Source organism: Impatiens glandulifera, chromosome 2, assembly GCF_907164915.1.
Source record: "Impatiens glandulifera chromosome 2, dImpGla2.1, whole genome shotgun sequence".
In the NCBI taxonomy this organism is placed as follows: Eukaryota; Viridiplantae; Streptophyta; class Magnoliopsida; order Ericales; family Balsaminaceae; genus Impatiens; species Impatiens glandulifera.
Window position 1 is genome coordinate 62,450,314 of NC_061863.1, and position 19,872 is coordinate 62,470,185.

At 26.0% G+C, this 19,872-nt stretch overlaps 1 protein-coding gene across 1 annotated transcript; it reads left to right on the forward strand.

Moving 5' to 3' along the window:
- The first annotated feature begins 15,962 nt into the window (after window positions 1–15,962).
- LOC124926044 (NAC domain-containing protein 83) lies at window positions 15,963–17,162 on the forward strand. Its single transcript, XM_047466203.1, has 3 exons — window positions 15,963–16,301; window positions 16,385–16,668; window positions 16,746–17,162. Exons 1-3 carry the CDS (start codon window positions 16,121–16,123, stop codon window positions 17,043–17,045), a joined length of 765 nt encoding a protein of 254 aa, XP_047322159.1. The 5' UTR covers window positions 15,963–16,120; the 3' UTR covers window positions 17,046–17,162.
- The last annotated feature ends 2,710 nt before the right edge of the window (window positions 17,163–19,872 follow it).

Sequence of the window (19,872 nt, forward strand, 5' to 3'; positions counted from 1 at the left end):
TTTACAAATTAATGCTCCATATCATATTTTTTAGTAGAGCATTTCACAAGTTATTTTAACCTAATATACTAGTTATAAACTTTAGCAAAAGTAAAATATATACCTAAATACACAAGTCAAAAGTAATATACTATATATTAGGACCATGACTGATTAGTTTTGCCATGGGTTTTAAACTTCCATCATTGTCAAACTATAACATGGGCCTTGAAAGCCCATATTGGATATTTGTGGACTTTCTCAAGCATTAGTAGTACTAATTGAAAAAATATATATATAAATATTACAGTATTAGTTAGTATGTAAGTGAATTTTAAAAATAAATATAGAAAAACTAGTGAATTAAAAAATCCTTACTATCCGATTTGCAAGTCTTGCAACAAATAAAGTAAGACCCTCGAACTCATATTTATCAAAATGAGTGAAAAAACATTATATTATACTATTACGAATAGTTTTATTTTGAATGCGTGTTTAAATATTTAGAGACAAAAAAACATAATAATTTTTTTAAAAAAAAAAATTAATCATCTGAATTCATAAATTAATTTGACCATCAAACGTTTTACTAGTCATTTTAAGTCTTGTGAATAATATAATATCATATTTAGTGTGATTTAATCATGTCATTAGTTTATGTATGTTTAATATTATCAATTACATGTAGCTGAGAATTTTTGTTTCACTTTTATTAGAAAGACTGTCAATAGACTTTCTAATGTAAATGTATACCTACATCCAAACTCCACACGATAATGTATAGTCCACCCAGAAAAATAAAATAATATATATATATATATATATTTTATCGACATTACCTTTAATTTTTTTAATTTTTTAATTTAAGATATTATTTTTTTAAAATAAAAAAACAAAATTTACATTTACCCATTCTCATTTTATCCATAATTTTCTTATTAATTTCTTAAGTTCACCCAAACTCAAATTCCTAGATCTATCCGGTCCAAGTATACCTATACCACCTTTTCTGTATCATTTTTTTTCCTTTTTCATTTATTTGCTTTGGAATTTTTTCACATTCACGTGAATGCAACACCACCCGGCCTAAAACTTTTAAGAAAACATATATTTTATTATGATATTGTAGGATAAATTATATGAAATGATAGCATTTATTTTAGATATTGTAATTATATGAAATGACAACCTATATAAATATTTACTGCAATCTATCCTAGAATGTATTATCTAATTTAATTATGCCTTCATAATTTACCTTTTGATTTATAATATTTACTTTACAAGTTATAACAAACCATAAAAAGCAAATGCTCACTATCTTTCCCAGGCATCTTTATAATTCACAATTTCAATTAACTTTTCAAGTTCACATTACACATTACACGCTTCTTTTCTCTCTAATACTTAATATAGTTTATTTAAAAGATTCATTATTATTTATTTTGAGTTTTAATGTTAAATATGCGGCTTCACATTTGTTTTTTAACTTAACTTTATATTTATCAAAATAACATATGATCTGGGCAGTTTTACTAAATTTATTTGATATATTTATTAAAACTAAAGTAACTGTACAAGGATGCATGGTTTAGGAATTAGGATGATTGGTGTACTAGTATTTGTCACTATTTCCATTTAACTTTTGATAAAAATATATATATATATATATTATATATTTTTTAATTTAATTTTAATATACATGGTTCAAAGCTCGGGCCCAATTATTTATTTCTACCATTGGCTTATTCTTGATTGCGAATACTTTATATGTTTTACAAATATTCTCATAATAGATTTTTTGAAATGGAATTCTTTTCTGAAGCGGGTCATCTAAATATGGACCCAACGCCCACATTCTCAGTTCTAACTAAGTTAATCCAGGCCCTTACATGGGCCAGAATTACACTAACTTTTATAATTTTACTTAATTTAAATCTTTAGGAATCTTTACATTTATATACTTAGCATAATTAAAACTTTTTTTTTTCTAGAACTGGAATTTAAATACTAACTCAAAATCAAACTTTAATATACACAATTTTAAAAATGATGTAAAACATTTATCTATATATTCTGGCAATATTTATTTGCAATGGTAACATGATCTTTAATGCATTGTATTTAACATGACATATTTAATGATACATATTATTTTCTAAACCCGTCTATCATTCTATCTTCACTGAGTATATGACATTCATTCGTAAGATATTTATGTTAATAATATGAAATAATATAGAGGTTTAAACTAGATTATTATAACTCAAACAATACTGGCATTAATGAGGTTGCTTAAATCCCTGTTTTTGTATAAAAAATGCAATTTCAAAGGTTTGAGTATATAAAGTTGGGATTAATAGTATATCTTCGATCGTTTCTTGTAGTCACACAAATATTCTCTAAGGTGATATGGAGAGTAGTTTTTTTAGTCGTTATACTATTTATTTATTCTTATATCCCTTATTATCAATCTACTTTTTGGATTTTCATATATTTAGGTCAATAAAAATGACATCAAATAAAATAAATTTCTTAGCATACAAGTTAGAGAGTTACATGTCATCAGTAACATGTCAAATATTTCGGCTACGCTTATGGCGAGATGTAAGTCGGCGACACTGACTTCGGTGATCACACTATATATACGCGAAGGAGCCAGAGAGAGTAAGAAAGTCACACGTATGGCCATGCCCTTCTTCAGGGATTTATTTTTCTTCTTATTTTATAGTTTGGAGGTGCTTGGAGCTGAGATCGAAATTGAGAAGGGATATTTTCTTGGTCAGAATGTGGGTGGGCGTCTACATGTTTTTTGTCATTTGATTGGATTCAAAAATTAAGTCTTTAAATGTGTTTAATCAAGAGATTAAAAGCTATTGTGAAAAGGGAATATTCATAATTCATTACGCTTGTTATTGGGTGGTGAAGGAGAATGGCTTCTATCTCATCTTACTAAAATAAGTGATTGGTGATTATATATGTAATTATTGTTGGTATACATTAATAAAAACAAGAATATGATTTATTTTAATAATAAAAATATGCATAATCAAAATTTCATGATTATCACCTAATGTTTACCAATTTCAATTATAATATTTCAATACATATTATATTCTTAAAAAAGGTGATATATTTTTTTAGAAACAACAAAAATAAATACGTCTAGTTATAATTTTTGTCCCCATGTGTTGTGCTGGGTTGGATCTTGAATAGGTTTTAGAGGATTGTGAGTTTTGGACTATCTATATCTTGTTTGTTGAATTTGTGTCATACAATCAATTAATTGGTAATTTGGAAATTTGTTATATTTTTTCTTTGTATGTTGTTGGCTGTTACCCATTATGTATTGGATCATACCTTTTGAGGTTTTTTTTTTTTTTAATTTGAGACTCAGTTCAGGATAAATCTAATCTGAACTGACCGTTCAAACTAAATGACAAACAAATTTTTATTTTGAAATTTATTTATTTTTTCACAAATTTTACAGTATTAATGTATTATAATTAGGACTATCTGAATCTGTCCCAATTTCGAAAGATAGGTCCAACATTTCGGTGCATGACTCAAAACAGTATACAGTCCAATTTATCATGGACCATTAGTTGTCCAATTTATCTTTCCATTAGTTGCCAAATAATATTGACAGAATATTTATTTGATGGTTTAATCTATTTTTTAATATATTTTAATAATTGTATAGAGATAACAAAATTATTCATAAAAAATAAAAAAATAAACTATGAAGGATTAGGTCTGCACCCTATTTTTTTTGGTCTCCTTTCTTTTAATATACAATGTAATGTGCTCTTGATTAATCCAAAGACAATTAAAGTGAAGTTAATAACTGTCGATCAAAGAAATTGAAACATATAGGTGACAAAAAAACTTCTAAGTTGGTCTTATAATTATCAAGTATATGTTAATAGTTATTGGTAAATTCTATTATATTTGAAATGTTTAATAATATTTTTTTAAGCAATTTTGTGTCATTACATGATATAATGAGTCACCTCTAATCAATTATAATTAAGAGCTAATATATGGATAAGTTTTTTAGTATACTGAATGACTAGATAGATACCATGGTTATATTAATACGATCCAACACGATATTAGTACGAAACGACACAATATGATATTATCTCACTCGAATCGTGAATAGACTCGACATAAGAATGAGACGACACAACACAATCAAGACATGATTATAAGTTTATACGATTGTAACACAGTCACATTATCATATTGAAAGATAAATCCTACCAAATTAAAATCCATAAAAATGTTTAATTAATTTTTCTCTCCCTTAAACTAACTTTAAATTAATAATAATTTCAGACGATCATTTGAGTTATTGATCTCAGGTTCTCTATGTTGGAGTACTTGAGGAGGGTGCCCAGTAATTAAAACCACAATCAATTGCGACAATTATTCTTATATAGATCTTCTTCTTGATCCTATATATTCCATATTAAGTCATCTGAAGGATTCCCAAAAAGTGCACAATCATTGTTTGGGAGCTAAAATATTTCTATATATATATATATATATAAATAATATAATTTTTTTAATTTATAGATGCAATCTCACTGAAATGAACACATCGGTTGGCAGAATGCCGTAAATGATCCAAACTATGGTACTAATGGTGAGGGAAAAATATCGTGAATGGCATAAACTCCACGCTTTGGGTATTCATCACATTAAATTGCATGCAACATCAATAACTTATTAACAATAAATCAAATAAATACATCCAATAATTTGTTAGCCAGTGAGAACTAAACATGTATATACAACTTAGAAAAATACTGGAGCTTCAAATACCAATAGGGAAAGAGACACAAGTTCAATCAACCGTTCCGCTCCATCCCTTAGAAAAAAAATTCAATATCTTTTTTATTACCTTAAGTTTAGTTTTAAAAATCGATAAAAAATTAATTTTTTTTTGTTGAGATTTGAATCTATAATTAAATAAAAAATTTATATTTTGATCTTGAACAACTAAGATAAAACATTTTATGTTTAAAATTAAAATAAATTTAATTAAATATCTTACTATTTTTAATAAATGAGCTATCTACTTTGGGGAGTGGAGGTTTGTCGGGCTTACCCTAGGACCGACCCTGATAACCGTGCCCCGGACTAAAAATAGTGTAGAGAGGAGAATAGCTGCAAATACTCCAAAATTCAAGTAAAGAATTAGCTTGATCATGTGTCCGGGTAAATAATTAATAAATATATGATTTAATTACTTGTATAAAAGTTAGAAAAAATATGTAAAATAATAATAAATATATTCAACCTTAATCTATCTCCCTGCATAATATATGAATATTGTGATATAAATAGTCTCAACAATACATCTGAATATATTAATAGATAGAGTAGAATATCTCTAAATGTCAATAAAGTGTAGAACAACCAAACCGACGCACTAAATAAAGTCAACATATACGGTAATATCTTAAAACTCATCTGTAAATGCATTGATATAAAATTAATTAATTATATATGCATGAAAGTCAAGTTATTACCAAGTGTAAAATAATAATAATCATAAAAAAAACTTACAAATTAGACAAATACACTAATGGATAAATGTTACCTGGAAATTAAGAATACTTTAAATTCTAAATGATAGAGTTAATTGGAAAAAAAAAATAGAAGAGAAAAATAAAATAATTACATAGTATAACGAATATCAGGAATAGATCTGAGCAATAGGTTGTATTAACACAATTTAACACGATATTAGTACGGAACGACACAATATGATATTATCTCACTCAAATCGTGGGTAGACACGACAAAAACACGAAACGACACGACACAATCAAGACATGACATGATTATGATTTATACAATCGTAACACAGTCACATTATCAGATTGAAAGATAAATCCTACCAAATTAAATGTTTAATCATTTTTTTTCTCCCTTAAACTAACTTTAAATTAATAATAATTTCGTACTTGAGGAGGGTACCCAGTAATTAGAACCACAACCATTTGTGACCATTATTCTTCCTCGATCTTCTTCTTGATTCTATATATTCCATATTAAATTATTTGAATTATTCCAAAAAAAAAGAGCACAATCACATTTAGGAGCTAAAACATCTTAATAAATATGTCACCACATATATATATATGCATGAATAATATAACTTTTTGTATAGATGCAATCTCACTAAAATCAACACATCGGGTTAGCTGACTGCAGTAAATTATCCAAAACGATGGCACTGATGGTGAGAAAAAAGATAACACGAATGGCATAAACTCCACGCTTTAAGTATTCATCACCTCAAATTGCATGCAATATCAATAAATTATTAATAATAAATCAAATAAATACATTCAATAATTTGTTAGCCAGTGAAAACTAAACATGTATTACAATTAGAGATGGCAATTTGAAACCGTCTTGCAAAAACCGAACCAAATTATTCTGTTTCGTTTTGCGAACCAAATTATTCTGTTTCGGACGATTTTTCTCCGAAACCGAATGGGGATGGGGCGGGGATGGTATTTGTGTCCCCCGCCCCGCCCCGCCCCGCTTCGCCCCGATTTCACCCTGATTCTTCTCCGAACACTCAACAATATATTTATTTATTTACTATATTTTATAAGAGTAGTAAGATTATATCTTTATAATAATATAAAATTTTAATATATTTTTATATATATTATATTAAAATTTTCGTTTATATAATTTTATTGTATAATTTTTAAAAAAAAATATATTAACAGTGCCCCGCGGTACTTCTTGAAACCGAAAAAAAACGAACGGGCGAAAATATTAATAAAAAAATTTCCAAAATTAAAACGGGACGAAAATGGTAAATATATTCTCCGCACTAAACTATCTTTTTGTCATCCCTATTTATAACTCCCTATTTATAACAATAGGGGAGCTTCAAATACTAATATGGAGAGAGAAGACAAATTCAAACAACAACCCGGTTGCCGTGTTTTTAGCTGCCACCTGTAAAAAAAAATCAATATTTTTTTTTACCTGAGTCTAGTTTTAAACAAATGATAAAAATAAATATATTTTTTTTAATTTATCTGCTTTTGAACTTTTCCACATCCACGTGAATGCAACACTACCCGGGCCTAAAACTTTTAAGAAAACATATATTTTATTTTGATATTGTAGGATAAATTATATGAAATGATAACATTTTTTTAGATATTAATGTAATTATATGAAATGACAACCTTTATAAATATTTACTGCAATTTATGCTACAATGTATATCTAATTTAATTATGCCTTCATAATTTACCTTTTGATTTAGAATATTTACTTTAAAAGTTATAACAAACCATAAAAAGCAAATGCTCACTATCTTTCCCAGGCATCTTTAAATTCACAATTTCAATTTCAAATTACACACTTCTTTTCTCTCTAATACTTAATATAATTTATTTAAAAGATTCATTATTATTTATTTTGAGTTTTAATGTTCAATATTGGGCTGTTTTTGCACCGCAATGTTGCTTCGATATGTGGAGTCTCTTCTGTAACTCGATTGAGATTAAATGGCTTATGCATGAGACCATGGTAAAAGGTGGCTAAAAGATGGACTTGAAATAGTTTTCGTTATCAATGTTAGCTTTTAGTGAATTATTTAGATGAAAAAGAATTATAAAAAAAATTAACTATTGTAGTTAGACTCTATTGTTATTATTAGGGCGTTGATTAGATAATTCGTTATGGATTTATGGATTTACATGAATTCTACTTGGGACTTTGGACATGGTAGATAGCTTTATGTTGTTGTTGTTTTCTTCTAATTTTAATATAAATAATTCCCTTTATTTCATCTTATGTTGACAATTGATGTTATCATATTTTAACTGTTTAAAATATTTGTTTTTATAATGAAATATTTGGGTTTCTATATATTATAATTAATGAACTTTATTTCAATTTTAATATGAATTGATTTTGTCCCTTAAAAGTTGTGATTCAGTTGTAACATAGCTAAACTGATACCTAGGACAACGTGTGAGCATTAATCCAGAGAAAAATCAAATTAATAATTTGAACGTTTCAAGATAAATAACTAAAAAATAAACTTGAGTTCGATGAATAAAACAGTTCAATAAACAAAATATTCGTTTCCTCTCTGTATATGTTATTAACTGTAAATTAAAGAATAATAACACTTCCTCGTTTATTCATCTTTCTTATTCTGTACTGTTTAAGCAGCTCGCTTAATTCAAATTTTTGCTATTAGTTAAGCTTAATTAATATTTATTTGTTCTATATATCTTGTTAGATACTATGTCCAATTGATAGAAATATATATATATATATATATAGTTTTATAATACATAACGTGCAAAAACTAAAGACGTTATTGGCATGTTTTTATGATATTATATTATCAAACATTCATCTATTGCCGCCAGCAGAAAAAAATATTTGTAAATTATCTTATTGTCTCGACAAGAAGCAAAATCTTATGCACATGTTGACAAACTCCCCTCTTGTATTAATTATTTTTTTAAACATGTATGTAGTCAACAATATTAATTTAATATAAGACTTATCACCATATATACTCTACTCTGATTTAATTTAGGTAATAATTGTTAATCAACTAAACTAATTATAAAATTTAAGAATAAAAATCATTTAAACATATTTAATGTATTAATTAATAAAAATTATCCAAATAATTATAGTAATTGACTTCTTTTTTTTCAATCTTTTCTCTTCCCTCTTTTCTTCTCCACTCTTCTTTTATTTATTTATTTATTTTATTATAATAAGATTATAATATATTTGTATATTTTTGTTTTCTTTTTTTCTATATTTTAATTTGTTTGATATCATGTTTTGTTTTATTTAAATGAATTAATTTTATAATATTTTATTAATTATTTTCAATATATATATATATATATATATATATATATATATGTATATATTTAATATTAATTTTTTATTTTTCTCATTTAAAATGTTTAATCGTATATTTATAAATTATTTAAATTTAAATTAATTTAAATTTTAAATATTAATAAATTTAAATTTTAAACATAATTCACTTAATATTATAAAATATTTTAATAAATTATTAACAGCTACTTCTTTTTATTCAAATAACAATTCTTCACAATTTAAATAAAATAAAAATTTACATTAATTATTAAGTTTAAATTTATTTAATTATCTTTTTTATTAGTTATTTTTTAATTATTTTATATTAATTAACTTTTCAACTATTTTATTATTACTTAATTTTTCAGTTATATAAATAATTTAAAATTGTATATTATTATTAATATATATACACATGATTTATATAATTTTAAAATATATTTATTAATTTTAATAATTAGTAAAAAAATATTAATATATGTGAAATTGTATACTTTTTAAATTATCATTTATGTAATTTTTTTAATTGAAAATATATATATATATATATCAATTTTTATATTAATTGTTGAGCCAATTTTAATATATATATATAATTTTTTAATTTAGTTCAAATGAGATGTCAACTGATTTTTTTTTTTCATATTTTATAATATTTGAATAAGTAGTATTTGAAATATAAATTTGTTTAAATTAAAATGATCTTGGTGAGAAACACTTTATTTATATTAAAAATAAAATAATATATATTATAAACTTATTTTGATTAAAATAAATGAATAAAAATAGGAGAAAAAAATATTATACTAAGGATAAATATTAATACATATACATATAAGTTACCACATAAATAGGTAAAAGTTTAAATGAAACAGTTTTTAATAACATAGGTGTGTATATAATTATTTTTTAGTTTATATGTTTGAATGAGCCCCTAATACAATACATATTTATAAAATGGAGTGTTTTTCTTAAAATGAATTCTATCCAAAATTCATTCATATTTTATGAATACAATACTTTAATTTATAGAGATCTCTAGAAGCTAAAGAATGAAAAAAAATAAAAAATACACCTATAAACATGATATCACCACGCTTCGACTGCAAAAAAAATCGTTGTAAAACGGGAAAAGTTTTTGAGTATTAACGATAGTGTATATATTTACGATCGTTAATGCCTAACACAATAACAAGAAGAAATACTGTCATTTATGCCTATATATTAAAGACAAAAAGTAAATATCTATCTTAATTTTATGTTGAAAATGACATGTTTTAGGCTGATAATGACCTCTATTTAGGCTAAAAGTGACATCTATTTTAGGCTAAAATTGACATTTGTTTAAGGTTGTAATATTATTAAATATGATTAGGTGTAATGTGTTGACCTGAAAAATATAGGCTTACAATGTTAAAAAGTTATATTATCATTTTTATTCTTTTAATGATATTTATGTTTATTAAGTGTTTGTACATTATATATATATATATATATTATGCATGCTTAAGTTGTATTATTTGATTGTGTAGATAAATAATTTGGTATTCTACTGTGAATCAAATTTAAATTAATTATAAATGAGTTATATATTTTAATTCTTTTTTATTTCCTTGTTGAGTATGTGTGTAGACTGTGGATTCTTAAGTTTGAGCAAACTTTTAGAGTAATTCATGATGGATTTGTTGATCGACTCTTTGAAGTGGTATGTACTTCTTTATTTTGTTTTTTTTTTCTTATATTTGTTTATGTTGTATTCATTTTGTTTTATAGGTACACCGAAATAATAAATACTAAAAATTTGAGAACATGAAGAATTTTGTTCATTGATTATGTTAAATATATTTACTTTTTATGACTGTAAATAATTAGTGTAATTATACTTTGATGTAATACAACAAAACCTTTTCTGTTTAAGATAGTTTTATAATATTATAGGGTATAAAATACAGGTTATATTAAATGGTAAATTGCAGGATGGGTATATAAATTCTTTTAAAATTTTAAGTTAAGATCATCTTACTAAATTATTGTTAAAAGAGATGATTCTCTAGCTCCAAGTATAAAAATTATAACTATTTATTTACCATTGTGAAGGAATCAACCAGGGTAATAGAAAACCAATAGTTGAAACTTGAAAATGGTCATTCTACAAAAAATAGAGTAATTAAAAGTTATTTTAATATAGTAAAATACCAAAAATAATGGTAATATTTACACTAATTACATGATTACTCATTAAAGGTAATTTTAACATCGCTAATATAGACTTTTAAAGACGTTATATATATCATCGTTAAAAGTTATAAAGACCGATAATGACTTTACCCACAAAATATAAAAAAAAAAAAAAAAAAAACCCGTATATATATGTGTATCTTGATAAGTTTTACTCACATTTTACAACGTTATGTTTAATTACCTGCGTTGAATTGCATTTGCATTAGTAAAATTTAAATAATATATAAATATATATTATATAATGCTATAGAATTGTAAGAAGCGCTGATTTAATTCTAGATTGTATTAATTTTGTGTAAGATTGCATAAATATTAGGTGTGAGGATTTATCTATATCTAACCATTCGAGTAAGTGGGGGAGACATTAATATTAATATTATTGTTAATAAGAAAAAGAAGAGTATGATACTTAAATGATTGGAGTAAAGGGTTACCCAATTCTTTCCCATCATCATTGTCATTATTGGTGCTTATTTTCATTTTCAATTGAGGGATTAAAAATATTATCTTTATTTCCTATTCCTTAGTGTGGTTGAATAAAATAAAAAATAAAAGATTCTTTTGACCTAACACGAGTATAATTGTAAGCCTTCATTTTGTGGTTAACTAGTTAAATAATCATACATCTTAAAATTTGATACTTTTTTTATCTACATTTTTTTAAAATCTATTCTATATATAAAAAACTAAAAAGATCTCACAATACATCTTTCACTCCAACTTTGGATTACGTAGTTATAATTACACATACACGCAATAAATAGAGTGGGTATTTGTAAATTATAATATTTTTATTCTTACATTTGGTTGGGAAGTTCAACGTTAAAACTTTACAATAAAAAATTAAAAATGAAACGTATAGGTTATAACAAGTATCCAAAGAAGGAAATAAAGAACAAATTCGTACATAACCAAATTGAATGAAAATAAAAAGGTTTAAGAAAGGGAAGAGAATCCACAACCAGAAGAAAGAGCCATAAAAAGAAAGAGGAAAAGGAAGCTGGGCAGATGAAGAAGATGATGATTATAAAAAAATAAATAAATAAATAAATAAGAGTTGTTCCATCCACTGAGCAACATTATAATAAATAAATAAATAAATAAATAAATAAATAAATAAATAAATAAATAATAATAATAATAGATTTGACTCATGAAAACCCAAATAATTGCAGGCTTTGACGTTTAACTCTCTCACACTTTGTATTCAACACTCACACGCTATCTCCTTTTGAGTGTTTGACCCTCAACCCAGAAAAAGAGACTCACTCCCAGCCGCAATACACCATTTCATACATAGTGGGTGATCTATTTTTAAATTTAATATTTTAATCAATTTATAAAATATATATATACATATATATATAAATATTTGTCTAAATTAACATTCCAACAAATATATTTGACCCCCTTAAAAAAAAATTTAAATACATTTTTTATTTTTATCATGATTCAGTCCCTCGAGTGTTTTTAAATGGGGGCAAAAAGACAGCTTTCCTTAAGTGTTTCCCCACAATGCACAAGTGGGTGAGATCAGACACCATTTGCTGCTTGTGGGAATCTCTTCTTCTTTTTTTAGGTATTAATGCTTACTTTTATTTTATCCAATATTAATATAATTCCATCACCTTTTTTTTTTATCTATAAATGAGTTTATTATTAATTAAAATATATATATAATATCTTCTTCAAATAATTTTGATACTTTCCAAACAAAATTTATGATGAACAAGCAAGAGTTTTTCAACATCAAATTAAACAAAGCAGAGACAAAAGAAATCAAGATATTAGAAGTATATATTTACTTATAATAAAGAAAAATTAAGATATTAGAAGTATATATTTACTTATAAATAATAATGTCAAAGGAGGCCTTCTCAACTTTATTATATATATATATATAGTTGAAATCGAATAAAATTGTCACAACAAAAAAAAAAAAAAAGAGGTTCCCTTCTCCCTACGGAATCAAGCTTTTCTTGAATTGTCAAAGTTGAGGCTAAATCTCAACTGTCCCACGTTACCTCCACTACTGTTTTTCTTCCTCTCATCATTACCCCTGATATATGCTTTTATTTACCAACATGCCATTTTCTTTTTCTTTTTGCCATATCAATTTTCAAAAAAATCTAACTCTTCTTCTAAAAATCAACAGGTGAATTAATTCATTTTCTTAAAATGTCCGAACTAGTTAATATTTGAGTTTATGATTTGTTTTTGTTCGTTTGCGATTGATTTTTATTTATGTTTTTATTTTTACACTAAAATGGTTAATTTAGTTGCGTGTTTTGTAGGTGTTTGATAACGAGGTGAGCACTCATGTCTTTGTATTTTTTTTTATTTTTTTTTGTATAATTAAACGATTATCATTTATATTATATTAATTTTTTTAAAATATATATAAAATTCTAATATTATTAAGCTTTTTATTTTTATTTTTTATTTGATGTTGAATCTTGGACAAAATTGCTAATCATCATCCCTTTCTCAAAAAACATAGTAAGCAATGTTGTAGTCATTTTGAATGTAAGAGCTTTGTTTTTTTAAAACTCTGTACAATTATCGATTAAAACTTCTTAAATTGAATTTAAGGATTTAATCTTTCAAATTAAAAAAATAAAATTAGTTTCATACCCCATTTACCCCCAAATGAAGAAAAACTAACCTAAACACACACAAAGAGGATACCAACAACTAACTGAGATTAAGGTCAAAAAATTACAATATCATTTAATTTAATAAGTTGAGATGTGCGTTATTATGCAGCTAAAATGAAAATGTGTTACTTAAAAAATTAAAAACAATTTATAGTATTAATTCTCACCAAGAAAAAAATATAATTCAAGAAATGTGTGACCAAATCCTTACATAAATAAACCCTATGTATCCCCTAAAACGAAGGCCTCACAATTACCCCCATGTGTCAAGTAATTAAAAGAAAGTGTGGTAGCACTTAGCTTACAATGATGACCCCTTTTCCTTTTGAGTGTTTCTTGGATATGATACCACTATGTAAAACTTATTTGTGATAATTACATAAATTTTGAGATATGCTTACATTACATAATATAGTAATTGATGGGGTATACTATGTTCATCTGCTAGACTCACTCACAGTCATAAGAAAATCATCACCCTCTTGGTGAAAAATGCCACTAACTAAGTCAAGCATGCATTTCTCCATCAAATAACAAGTTAACAACTTTAAGATAAAAAGAAATGTTTTTTTGGAGCACCACATTCGTAAGTCATTTAAAAGATAATAGAAAGTTAGCTCATTCCACTAAGAAAATTGATTGACTTATGAAAACCTCCTTGGTAAATTAAAATTGTTGTACTTTCATTTTCTTTTTAAAGCTACTCTTCCTCAATTAAGGGTGGATCTACTCATAAGAATATTTGGAATAGGTTGTAGTTTGTGTGACCCAAAATTTGTTATATATATATATATAACTAAGTTAGTCGGATAAATTTTGTTTGATTGTTTGATATTATTATCATTATAACTCTGATAAATTTTATAAAAAATATTTAATCCGGATAGATGTTAAATAATTGGTCTCAATAATGTATCGCAAAGCTTATATCCATATAGTGATGAGTATAATATTTCTTAATCATGAGTTAAGACAACGCCTTATAACTACATTATAGTGAAACATCCAAATTTATCAAACACCATTTTGTTCTAATAGGTTTAGCCTACATTTTTTTAAAATTAGAATTAGTGAGATATCCACAAGTAATTCTTAACTATAACTAACATCATTCATTTAGAAATAATATACTATATATTCCAATCCAATGTACCAACTTACTTTCTCTATATCACCATGCATGTTCCCAATATATTTGGCTAGTCTTGACCCTTAGAGGAAGTCTAATGTCTTGGTGCACACATAATTACCACATTATATTGTCAATATTGACCTTTAAGCTTGTACAAGCCTCAAAGTTATCCAACATTATTTACAAGTTTGAATGTTTCTTTCAACCTTGCAAAGAGAGTCATATGAATTCCTAATGTTCATAATGAAAGATTGAATTCAACAATTTAAATTTAAATTTTACTTATTATGAACACAATAAACTCTAGAATTAACTAGACTGGTATTTAGTTCCACCCATTTAGAAAAATTAATTGAGAGTGGATATAGAATTAAATATTATTGTTTAAAAATTTGCCCAAAGTAGATAGATTTTTATAAACTCCAACAATAATTAATGTTGTAACAAACCTTACATATGTCATGTACCTAGGAGAGGTGTGCAACATTTCTAACTTCATGACTTGTGAGACAAATTATGCAAAATGTATGTAAATGGGTTTGAATTTGATTTCAAATAATTATTTTCATAATGTAACTTAAGCAATCTTCCAATTAAACTAATTAATTTAGAGTAACCACGTTTCAGGTAATAAAAATATTATTATATTAGGGGATAATAAAGTCAATAATAGGGAATTTAAAGGAAACAAGAAGAAAAGAAAGAGAAGATGGTTTTTTTTTTTTTTTCTTGTTTTAACAGCTACTGCGGTTATTCCCCTAACTTGCAAGGACAGAGAATCCGTGAAGTGGCGAACAACACCACTACCACCACGAACGATGCTGTTTTTAGCGTTTTCTCACAGCACGGCCGACATTTTATATTATTATTATTATTATTAATAAACAAACATCCTTGCCTACAAGGTGTTTGTGAAAATGCGTCAAACATATTTATTGAGTCTTGTTTACGCCAAATACCTTCGTCCTTATTCTAAACCTTCTCCCCCTTCTCTCGACATCCCGCTATTATAAAAACAACCCTAATTTCTTCACATATCCACCCACCACAACCTCCTCTCTCCTCTCTCTCTCTCTCTCTCTCTCTCTCTCTCACTTCCAACAACAACAAAACAGAACAAAAATGCCTATATCACATTAGCAGTTCTGTATGTTGATTGTCTGAGGGTTCAGAAATTTCAAAATCTTTTTTGGGTTTTGAATTTGAGATGGAAAGGCTCAATTTTGTAAGAAATGGTGTCTTAAAGCTGCCTCCTGGTTTTCGTTTCTATCCAACAGATGAAGAACTCGTGGTTCAGTATTTGACAAGAAAGACCTTCTTATGTCCATTGCCTGCTTCCATTATCCCTGAGGTTGATGTCTGCAAGTCTGATCCATGGGATTTACCAGGTTAGTTTTTCAGATTCCTCAACAACCCATTTCTTACTTTGAATCTAAACTGTTTTTTCTTTTTCTTTTTATGGGTGAAACAGGTGAATTAGATAAAGAGAGATACTTCTTCAGCACGAAAGAAGCTAAATACCCAAATGGGAACAGATCAAATAGAGCAACAAATTCTGGGTATTGGAAGGCAACAGGAATCGACAAAAGGGTTCTTACTTCCAAAGGAAACCAACTTGTGGGTATGAAGAAAACTCTTGTTTTTTACAGAGGAAAGCCTCCAAATGGTTCTAGGACCGATTGGATCATGCACGAATATCGTCTTGTTGATGCTCATAGTCATGAACCCGTCGCCACTAAGATCCAACCTTCAGAGGTATAATTATTTATAGATATGACACGAACGAATGAATATCCAATATCCCTTTAGTTAATAATTATGCGATTTTTCAGAACCCTGTTGCGTCTTCAATGGAGAATTGGGTTCTTTGCCGCATATTTTTGAAGAAGAGAGGAGGAGGAGGAGGAGGCCATGAAAAGACTATGATAATGAAGGAAAACATAAAAATGGGAAAAAACAACCCTGTTTTCTATGATTTCATGGCAAAAGAAGAAGAAAGGGCTGATCTGAATCTGGCACCTGCTTCGTCTTCATCGGATTCAAGTGGAATCACGACAGATGATCATCATCACCACGAAGAAAGCAGTAGCTGCGATGCTTTTTCCCCTTTCAAAAGAAAAAGAAAAAACTGATCATAATTAATTATCTTTATATATATATTTGTTTCATTATAATAAGCTGATCGAGAAGTGTGGTGACACCATGAATATCAAATATCAATGACCTAATTAGAGTCTGGTGCCATATCATATGCATATTTGTTGAACCCAGAATTTAACTTCAGAATTTAACTTTGACACCATGAAAAGTTGATTTATGTGTTAGTGAGAAATAAGGGATCAGAATGAAGGAAGCAAATAAGAATCATATTCACAATATATATGCCAAAGCATTTTCTGTAAAAAAAAAAAAAAAAGGCCAAGTTTTAAAATATTATTGTTTGAAAAAAACTATGTTATATGGTAATAAAGAAATATTGTATATATAAAATATAAAATAGGGTAATATTTTGATTGATGGTATGTATATATTTAATGGTGAGATAAAAGAGTTGTTTTATAAATCCAATGAGTGCTGTAAGGTTTAAAACATGTCTAATTAAATCAAATTATAAAGTCATCCACAATATTAAAAAAAAAAACTTTTCAAAAAATATTATTATACATTTATATCTCTATTATTTATTAGTCAAATAGTCTAAAATAGCTCACCAATATATAATTTATATCAAACTAGATTGTCTTAAAAATAAGTAGTATTCAAATTTCCTATACATTTGTGTTTAGTCTCAAACAAAATGAAGATTCAATCATTTATTTCCTCCTAAATCAAATCATAAAAATTAACCAAATACATATTACTTATATGATTTTATTTGTTACCAAAATAATATTTTAAAAAAATCATGTATATTCAAAATGAAAAAAAAAAAATTTGTTTAAACACAATTACCCAAATAACTTTTGATAATCTAATTTTTAATAATAAATACATAACAAATTTATTTAAAATAACAACCCAATTATCTAACTAATCCAAGTTGTAATTAACAATGCCTTATATGTGAATACTGGATAGAATCCAAGCCAATGAATGACCTGTAAATCTTCACATATATAATTAAAAGTGGTACAATTTTAAAAAGTTAAGAAAATCATATAGTCCAAGATGTATTATATATGGGAAGAACAAAGATAGTTTATTGTTTTGATAACGACTCAAATAGCTAGTAATCAAATAGGAATTCGTTACAGTTTGGAAGACATTATTATTATTATTATTATTATTACTTCTTTTTTTTAAATCTTTTTTAATTTAGGGTTTGTTTTGATTGATAATTGAATTTGTGATAAGATTATTTCCATCAGACTATCCTAATAAGAACCAGGTTCAACAACTGAGTCAGCAGATAGGCTTGAGGTGAATTTAACATTAAATTAATGTTTTATTGTAAGTATTTAACTTTTTTAAATAAAAAAATTGCTACATTTGTTTTGTTTTCAAATAAACTATACTACACTCCCTAGTCTATGTACAAATAATTTTATAGAATAACTAAATTATTATTATATTAAAAAAAACTGACCTAACTTACAATTTTGATGATAGTCATATTTTTATTCTTTTTTCATTGTCTTAAATTATTATTAGTCCTATATTTGATACTTTTTATTATTATTGTTCTTGGATTATATTGAAAAGTAATTTATGTCAAATATTGCGGCATGGCCCATGTATATTAATTGGTAGTTTAAATAAGCTCCAGTGGTTTCTCGTTCAATAATCATCAAATGTCTCAAAATTCAACCTCACCTGTCATCCCTCTAGAACATGACGCTGTTTTATTTATTTATTTATTTATTTAATTTATTTGTCCTCATAATAGGGCCTAGGCTATACCAACAATTTGTAACAAATAGACTCAAAAATTGAAAAAAAAAAATAGAATATTTCAAGATCTTTAAGTCCTTCAATTTAAGATTCACCCTAATTATGCTAAGCCAATACTAAATAAGTACAATTAGAAATATTCTTATTTAATGGTCATTTTTTTAGGTTACTAAAACCAATTAACTAGTAAATATATAACCCACAAAATGAATTCATTAATTTCTATGTGGGCCATAGATGTCCTATCGATGCATGACAATTGGACGTATCTGGAACAACCGACGGCTTGATTATATTATATATAGTGATCGATTGTCATCTAATTAATTAATGTAATATAAATCTAATTGTAATGAAGACAACAACAATGGGGCAAGCTAACAAAAAAAATATATGATAAAATGCCGACCATATATAGTTTCTTCTGATTTTGGTTAATCATAGTGTGATCTAAGCATAAGCATGATGTCTTCCTTCATGCTATATCATTTTTTTAATCTTAAATAACTACTCCATCCCGATAATATTGTGATTCATACTTCAACGACTTAGGACTTGAAACTAGCTTATATTTCGTTATTAAGAACAATTATTGGATGTCTACTATAATTAACCAGATGGGACAATTGTTATTAAGACATAATAAAAAGAATTGAAGATAACTTGTATTATTTGCAGATTTGGCATTTAGTACTTTACTATTTCAGCACTTATATATTGTTGTTATTTTAAAATTGATTAAGTGCATTTAATTCTTATATGGATCTATAGAAACTTAATTATTGTGTTAAATATTTCATTAGGGTTATTGATTGTGGGCACATGAATAACTTGGCATAATTTACAACCACCAACATGCCTATTTCCTTGCTTTTGCTTGATGCTTTGATCGTTTTTCTAAGTGTGTTCGGCTTTTAATTTGTGTTTTATTTTATTTTTCTATACTTTTGTAACATTGTTCTCTATTTCTTATCTATCAATTAGTAGTATGGCTCAACTTATATTAAAAATAAATAAAGACTGTGTGCATATCTCATCATAATTGGACCCAAATAATTAAAAAAAATT